Here is a 7,889-nt window from a genome sequence, read left to right on the forward strand (position 1 = left end):
ACAGCCACACCCACGGGGACAAGTTAACCTCGGGCTCGCCACGCACCCCACGCCCCTTGTGGCGGCCCCTGGCACCACGGACAGAAAGGCTGCACCGCCAGAGGTGCCCAGGGCCACTGCCCACTGCCACCCTCCCCTGCCTGTCCCCAGCCCGACTCCCACCAGCCCACACCTCCCACCCGTGCTCAGCACCCAACTGCAACTGGCAGAGTCACCCCACGGCCTCGCCTCGCCTGCCCAAACCTTGCTGGACAGTCACTCTGCAGTCAGGGGACACTGCCTGTCCTCTCATCTCCATCACTGCTCTGCTGGGCCAAGCTCTCCAAGCTCTCCCCATCCCCACTCACCCTCCCATTTCTGCCCCGCTCACGCTGGCCCTGCACAGCTCACACTTGCCATCTCCTCTGGGCCTGCTCCCTTCCCTCATCTTCCCTTTGCTCCTCCCTCCCATTTCCCTGCTGCAGGCACTGGTCCCTACCTGCTCTCCCAGGTGCTGCTGGATGAGGCAGGTGATCTCTTTCTGCTCCTGTGCTTCCAGCTTCCTCACAAAGAAGAGCAGCTCCCACCACTCGGCACGGCTCAGGGTGTCTGCAGCCTTGGGCAGCCGCTGCCCCAGGTAAGGCAGGGAGTACAGCCCCCCCAAGGGCTTGCACAGGAATGGCTGTGGAACTGCAGGGGAGCAGAGCAAGGGAGGGCACCGTCAGCTCTGCCAGCTCCCCCATCCTCTGCTGCATGCTCCTCATTCCTCGTGCTGGGCAGAAGAGGTCCCCACCATACCATAGCTTGCTGGGAGAAAGGAAGGTGACAGGAGGGCAGTGGGAGAGTTGGAACACGCTCGAAGGAGACCGACGGGGCTGCTCACCTGCTCTCAGTCTGTGGTTTCGTGTCAGGATGTTCACCTTCTCCTGGCCCTCCAACTCCTTTTGTTCTGAAGGGCCAATTATCTCAACCATGTGCCAGTGAACCCAGTAGGTACAGCCCAGAGCTTGCCAGTACACCTGGAGAAGAAAACCCAGCACACATCCAGCTGGCAGAAGGCAAACCCAACCCCACCGTGCCCATGCAAGGCTGCACAGGAGAGCAGAGAAGCCCCTTGGAGCGGTACCTGCACCGGGGGCACGCCGTCGTTGCTGCGGCGGAAGTCGCCCTCGTCGCCGGCGCTGACCTGCTCGTAGTCCTCGAGCATGCGCACCCGCATGCCGCTCACCAGCGTGGCCTGCACGTACTCCACGTAGCTGCTGCGGCTCGGGAACGCCGAGCGCGTCCTGAAGGCCACGGGCTCCTTTGCTGGGCATGCGGGGGCTGCTTGGGCAGCAGTGCTGGCCGGGGGCTTGTGCTGGAAGATGGAGCGGGCAGGGCGAGGCTGCAGGTCCCGCTTGTGCCTGTGGCTCCAGCCCATGGCGTGCACCAGCTCCGAGATGAGGTTGGCCATGGCCATGCTGAACTCAAACTCCTGCTTCACACGGCTCCTCTGCTCAGGGACGGGGCTGGGCACAGCACAGCCCTGTTGCTCCTCTCCCTGCTCCATGCCGCTGCTCAGCTTGTCCAGGAGAGAAGTCACACACAGGTAGTGCTTCACCAGGACAAACAGCTGCTTCCCAGGGATCTGCAACAAGCACAGCTCTCACGCTCAGCCTGCAGAGCACCTCCAGCCCCCAGCTCTCTCTGAGCCACCAGCTCGTTCCCAGGCAGGCTCCCGTGAGAGCTCCAGACCAGCTGGCAGCAGCAGAGACCTCTCAGCCACCCTGCCCTCCCTGCTGGCAGACCAGGCTCTCCAGGTGCCTCTGCACCAGCCCCAGCCTCTCACCAGGCCCAGGCCCTGTCCCAGCTCTCCCAACAGCCAGCCCTGCTCCCCTGCCCACCTTCAATCCCCTCTTGTCCCACACTTGGCCCCCGCTCCCACCCCTCCTGCCCCTCACGCCCCGCAGGCCCAGGGCTGGTGGCGGCTCTGTCACCACCTGCGGGAGGTGAATCCCCTCGAAGGACATGCAGGGCTCTGCAGAGGATGTGATCTCAGCAAACAGCTCCAGCAAGGTGCAGCGACTGTCAAAGTCCATGTGCTGCTCAATGCCATCCTGCTGGCTCAGGGACAGCAGGACGTGGGCCCAGATTCCTGCAACAACAACAAAAACTCCTCAGGCCCCACAAAGACAAACCTCAGCCCACCCTCCCTGCCAGACACAGAGCTGCAGGGAAGGAGCAGCTTTGCTGCTCGGTGTCACCTGATCCACGTTCTGTCCCTTCCTCTGGAGTGGCAACATTTTGCTCCATGCTGTATTTTTTCTACCCCTAACGCTGAGAGATTCGCACAACGCAGCCACCCCAAATAACTGATTCCAGAACAGAGTCCCAGGGAAGAAAAGAAGTCAAATTTTAACCTGAATCAACCTCTCATCTGCCCCACTTCAGAGCTGCATGATCTCAGGCACTAGGACAGGGAAAGCTGATCCCCTGTGGGATACACCATAACCAGCAACCTTCCAGCTACACCCAAGTCTCATCAGGCACTTCCAAGCCATGCCAGCTCCTCTGAAATGAGAGAACTGGGTGAGGACCAGCCTCTACCCACCAGGGTTGTGTCAAGCCCTTTGGCACTGGTCTTCATTGCAAGGCTGCGTGGAAGGAGATTGTCTGATCCTCTAAGTGTATCCAGCCAAGGACCTTTTCACTGCAAAAAGTCGAAGTAAGAAGGAAGCCATAAACAAGAACATAAAGCATCACAAACCTGACTGACAGATGCTAATGGATGCAGTGAGGAGAAACAAATCTGGTCAGCCATAACAATTAGTAAGGACATCTGGACAACAATTAGTAAGGACATCTGGCATGTAAGGATGATTATTTTTCAGTAAGATTATCTGATTAATTGGAATTGGCAAGGAACACAAAAGGGGCTGCAGAGAAAGGGTTATAAAAGGTGCCAGCCATGTTTAAACCACAGCTGGTCAGTGTGTTTGTCTGACAGTCCTGTACCTGATTGACAGAGTTTGTCCTACTTTCTTACTGAATCTTTACTAAGTCTGTCTCTACCCTGTGTGTGTGCTGCAAAGACCAGGTGCCAGCTGCTGGTGAGACCTGCACGAGTGGCACTTGGTACCACGAACTGGAGCCTCACTGGGGCTGTGGGAGCCCTCTGGAGTCAGCCAGGGGAGGGAGTGACAGCCGGAGGTGCCATCACTCTCTGGATCAAATCACGGATTTGAGGCATGGAATGCCAGTTATCAGGAAGACTGGTGCACAGCTGACCCAGATCAAATGACTCAGTTCTGATCAGGGCTGTAGGAGTGCCTGGCCTGACGTGCCAGCTACTGGGGCAAGTGCAAAGGTCTCTCCAGTGCTGGTGCCCGGAGCTGGCAGGATCCTCGGTCATCAGCCACTGGGGAGAGAACAGTGTGAGTTCTGAAGAACAGCTGCTGGGAGGGAGGCAAGTGAGCAGTTCAGCAGCTGAAGCAGGACTGCAGTGCCTGGGGCCAGTGGGAAGGGGTGAGTGTCTGCATCTTTCCCAAGCCTGCTGTGCATGTAACTCGTTAGAAACACTTCATGCTGGAATAGCAAGGAGGAGGTCCTGGGTCCAGACCAAGGTATGAGGTGGGTGGGGGCTGGTGCTGGAAGTCCCAGCACTTTTGTTGCGCTACAGGTTTACTAGCAAACATCAGGCTTAACAGACTGATGAGCAGGGGGATCCCTGAGACCGGTAGAAGGGCTTGGATCCAGGCACAGGTGCATGCTGGTACCCAAGGGATCCATGAATGTGTGTGTACTTGTGAACCTGGAAAATGCAGTGTGTGCTGGCAGGAGTGACCTTCTGTCTCTGCCAGACAAAGAGCAGGAGGGGACACAGCTGCCTTGTGTTTATGTGAGTGCTGTGTGTCAGAGTCCTGTCTGTGTCTGTGCTCCAGGATGGGCAATCAGCTTTGCTACTGGTTGAACCTGCAAATGGGAAAGTGTCAGCTGCATCCCTCAGCTTGAGAAACTCCTGATTCCCCAGGCTGGGCTCCAGCAGTGGAGCAGGAGAGGTGCTGGGGCTGCTAGAGGAGACAGCCACCCTTTACATTCCTTCACACTCCTAAGAGTTAATCAGCATCCCAGCTCAGAAACCTGGCAGGGAAAAGAGCTTCTAACTCCAAGAGCAGTCCAGACAACTGCAACAACCATGGAAGTCCGGAAGATCCCGACTGATTCTTCCCCTTTTGCCAAGAAGCCCCAAGACATGCTGCTTCCCAGGCATCTCGCCCCTCCCGAAGGCTGGCACCCCCCAGCTGCCCAGCAAGCCCTCCTCAGTGGCACTGAGCAGGAGCAGCCCCCACCTGCATCGTGAGCCCCCAGAGCTCGCAGCATCTCGCCGGCGCCGCGGCGGATCCGCCGCTCCCTGTGGCACAGCATGGCCGTCAGCAGCTCCAGGGCTCCCGCCTCCCTGAAGGCGCCCGCCAGGGAGCCGATGCTGGCGTAGGCGCCCAGCACGTGCACCGTGCTCAGGATGGAGCACTCGGGGCTCCCGGCCTCGGCCACCTGGCGCCCGGCTCGCTGCACCAGGCTCCTGACATCGGCCTTCATCTCCAGCAGCGAGGCTTCGTCCAGCGGCGCTTTGTCCGGCGGGACTTTGTCCGCGGCCAACGGCCTCGTCTGGGCCAGCAGCGCCGGGCAGCTGGCACAGACCTCTTCTGCAGACATCCACAGGGAGATGTTCTCCGCCTTGGTGTCTCCAGAGGAGGCACCGCTGCCTCCCGCCGCTCTCTCTTCCGAGCTAACGACGCTCCACCGCACCAGGTATTCTGGCCGCTCGTCGTGGCCTCGCCGCCGCCGCAGCAGCTGCTCTGGGTGGGCCTGCAGCTTGGGCCCCAGCTGCACCAGCAGGGTGCCAGCGTGCTTCTCGTTCACCATGGCAGCAGCTGTGTCTGCAGGGACACAGGGGAAGCAGGAGCTGGGGAGAGGTGGCTGAGGCACGCTGGGGCCAGAGATCCGTGTTCCCGTGTGTCACAGTGCTGGTGATATGGCAATGTAGCCAGTAAAATGTGCTTTTGTACCGCCTGTACTCAAGGACAGTGCTGTACAACCCTAACACAGCAAGTATGAGATACGGCTCACTTACTCATTGGAAAGCCACATATATGGAGTTACAAGCTAACAGGGCAAAACACAGCGATTTCTGGGCTGTCAAACAGACTGTGGGCACGGCAGGAATACGGACAGCAGTGCCCAGGAAGGGCAGCTTTCCCCAGGGAGCTCAGCTGTAACACGTGGCTGTGTGCTGATGGAGCGAGCTACCCGAGCCAGGCAGAGCCACACGCTGGATCAGGGGGCCAGTGCAAGTCTGCGCTGGAGGGCTCCGTGCACATCACCGGGCCGGGACCGGGACACGGCGAGGGACAGGCCCGTGCCCGGGGCACACATGCTAAAGGCAGGCGGCACGGCACTGCCATCCCCGCGGAGAGAGCTCGTACGGGCCGGCCGCGCCAGCGGCAACATCAAAGCTCCTTCCAGGCGCGGGCAAAGCGAGGGCTCGCCGGGCACCGAGCAGCGGACCCGGCCCGGTTTGGCTGCCGCACCCCTTGCACGGCCGGCCGGAGGCCGCGACCGAGACCTCCCCTACACGGCCCGTACCCGTCCCGGGTCAGCTCCGCTCGGGGCGCTCGCCGGCCGAGCCCGGCCCGCCGCTCTCCCTCCGCCGCGGGGCCGCGCCGGGGCCGCCGCGTTACCTCCGGCTCCGCTCCCGCGCCGCTCCGGCCGCGGGCGCCTGCGCAGAGCCCGCCCGACGGCGGCCGTGAGGGCCGGGCCTGGGCGGGCGCGGCGGGGAACGGACGGGGGCAGCGGCGGGGACTGGATGAGGCACAGGGGGCACAGAGCGGCACTTGGGGCGCAGAGGGACGGGGCAGGGTGGGACAGGGAAGGCGGCGAGGGAAGGAGGCAGCAGCGGGCAAGGGAGCAGTGAGGCGCTGCCGGGGCTGGGAGGAGCTGGTGTCCGTGATTCGCAGCTTCTCAGTCACCTTGGCTGGAAGCCTCCTTCCCGTCCGCTTGGCTTCATTCCTCCACAAGCTGAGGGTGAGAGAAGAGCTCGGGTGTCCTACAGCTAGGTTTGACACAATTGTACCAATTGACCGCACCGGGTCACTCACCAGCCTCAAACTCTAGCCAAGGCAGTCCACAGCCCCACACTCATCTCTCCTACTAACCCCACTCCTGCCAGAGACTGAACACAGCAGAACTTGACCGGTCCAAAAGTGAGGAAAGGCCCTGTGCATGAAAGACATGAGTAATGCAACAGCGGTAGCATGAAAAACGCTTTATTTGCCCCGGGCATCACTCCACTGCTTTGACCCGTGGCAGGTTGACATAGCTCTTCACGGGAGGGAGAGGCTTGATCTTGCGGCCGGCCCAGCCACCCTTGCGGTGCCACAAGCCCGTGTGCGGGCGCTTGCCCAGCCAGCGGTTCCGGCCCGCCTTCCCGATCACCCGCTTGTTGTGATCCACGTTGGACACGCGGCCCACCGTGGCCACGCAGGTCTCCAGCACCTGGGGGACAGAGAAGAGCTGCAGCCCTCCCTGGGGGCACACGGCTGCATGCCCAGGCAGTCGAGCCAGGGACATTACCTGCATGTGTCTTTTGGACGGCAGCTGCACGATGGCTGTCCCGTTCACCTTCCGCAGCAGCACCCCACAAGTACCTGCAGAAGGCAAGAGAGGAGGCAGCTGCATTGAGCAGCAGGACAAAGTATCCCATCCTGTGACAAGGACATCTCCGCACTGGTAACTCCCCAAAGCGCAGTTGTACTAAATGTGGCACTTCTCACTGAAGACAGAGCCTTGAGGAATAAACAGGGCAGAGCTGCCCCTGTTTTTCTGGAGGGATGTGTCGCACTCTAACATGAGAAGAAGATGGCAACTCCCTGTCACTGGCCACCCAGAGCAGTGGCCCCCTGTCCTCCTCTCCACCTGTGCTCAGCCAAACTCCTACAAAGAGGGGGTTCCCTGTGTGGGGACATACCAGCTGCCCGGATGTACTGCGCTCCCTTCCCAGGGTGGCTCTCCAGGTTGCAGATCAATGTGCCTACAGGCAGAGCCCCCAGTGGGTATGCGTCCCCTTCACTGGCTGACACTGGAAGACAGAAGCTGACAAGTTGGGCAAGGAGCAGCCGACGAGCCCTCGGCAAGACCGGCACAGCTGCCCCTGGCCCTGGCGTGCACCTGCCATCCTGCTAATGTGTGGTGAGTTCGTGATGCTGTTCCCCGGCTGCATGTTCTCCGTGGCAATGATCCAGCGCTTGCGGTTGCCGCCGGCCACCAGGGCGATGTCAGCCGACCTGCACGGAGAACCCGCGGCGGCTGAGCAGGGGGCCACGGCCGGCGCGACTGCCCGGGCCCGGGGCCGAGCCCGCACCCCGCACTCGCCTGCAAGGGTCGTATCGGACGCTGATGACCTTCTCGGTGAAGGGCTCCGGCGGGGCGCCCTCCTCGTAGCGCAGGCGCTGGAAGTCGATCATGCGGTAGCGCCGCTTGTGTCCCCCACCGATTCCCCGCACGCGGACGCGGCCTGCGGGACACGGGAGCGGCTGCAGGCGGGACCCCCCGCGCCCAGCCGGCCCCGGCAGCCCGCCTGCGCCCGCCTTCCCGCCCGCCCACCTGTGTGGTCGCGGCCGCCCGTCTTCTTCATGCCCACGGGCCGCACGGTGTACTTGGTCCGGCATTTCCACAGCGGGTCGGTGGTGCAGCGCGGCGCCGAGCCGCCCAGCCCGCGGCAGGCGGCAGAAGCCGACACCGGCCCCGGCAGCCAGGGCTGGGGGCCGGGCGGCAGCGCCGCGGGCCGGGCCCGGCGGGGCCCGCCGACAGCAGGAGAGCACCGAAGGCGCGGCAGAGCCCCAGCGCCGCCATGGCCGCGGGAAGGCGCCGCCGGA

The 7,889-nt window shown here is 62.2% G+C and overlaps 2 protein-coding genes across 2 annotated transcripts; both read right to left on the reverse strand.

Moving 5' to 3' along the window:
* Nucleotides 1–190: 190 nt before the first annotated feature.
* On the reverse strand, nt 191–5,672 carry CUL7 (cullin 7). Its single transcript, XM_030945696.1, has 6 exons — nt 5,602–5,672; nt 4,308–4,895; nt 1,959–2,113; nt 1,106–1,606; nt 863–998; nt 191–669 (listed from the first exon to the last, which is right to left on the reverse strand). The coding sequence occupies exons 2-6, from the start codon at nt 4,879–4,881 to the stop codon at nt 344–346; spliced, it is 1,692 nt and encodes a 563-aa protein (XP_030801556.1). The 5' UTR covers nt 4,882–4,895; nt 5,602–5,672; the 3' UTR covers nt 191–343.
* Nucleotides 5,673–6,272: 600 nt separating this feature from the next.
* Nucleotides 6,273–7,866, reverse strand: MRPL2 (mitochondrial ribosomal protein L2). Its single transcript, XM_030945741.1, is given in 7 exon segments — nt 6,273–6,510; nt 6,589–6,662; nt 6,983–7,093; nt 7,183–7,298; nt 7,387–7,528; nt 7,618–7,818; nt 7,821–7,866. Coding segments are annotated over 7 exon segments (903 nt in total). The 3' UTR covers nt 6,273–6,297.
* Between the last annotated feature and the right edge of the window lie 23 nt (nt 7,867–7,889).

Source organism: Camarhynchus parvulus, chromosome 3 (assembly GCF_901933205.1).
Source record: "Camarhynchus parvulus chromosome 3, STF_HiC, whole genome shotgun sequence".
NCBI lineage: Eukaryota > Metazoa > Chordata > Aves > Passeriformes > Thraupidae > Camarhynchus > Camarhynchus parvulus.

What these genes read in the sequence shown, in the direction of transcription:
- CUL7 (XM_030945696.1), bottom strand. Translation starts at nt 4,881, where the DNA reads ATGGTGAACGAGAAGCACGCTGGCACCCTGCTGGTGCAGCTGGGGCCC. An exon ending in TCTGGGGGCTCACGATGCAG is followed by an intron (nt 2,114 to 4,307) that starts GTGGGGGCTGCT and finishes TTGTTGTTGCAG; the next exon opens with GAATCTGGGCCCACGTCCTG. An exon ending in ACGGCGTGCCCCCGGTGCAG is followed by an intron (nt 999 to 1,105) that starts GTACCGCTCCAA and finishes TTTCTTCTCCAG; the next exon opens with GTGTACTGGCAAGCTCTGGG.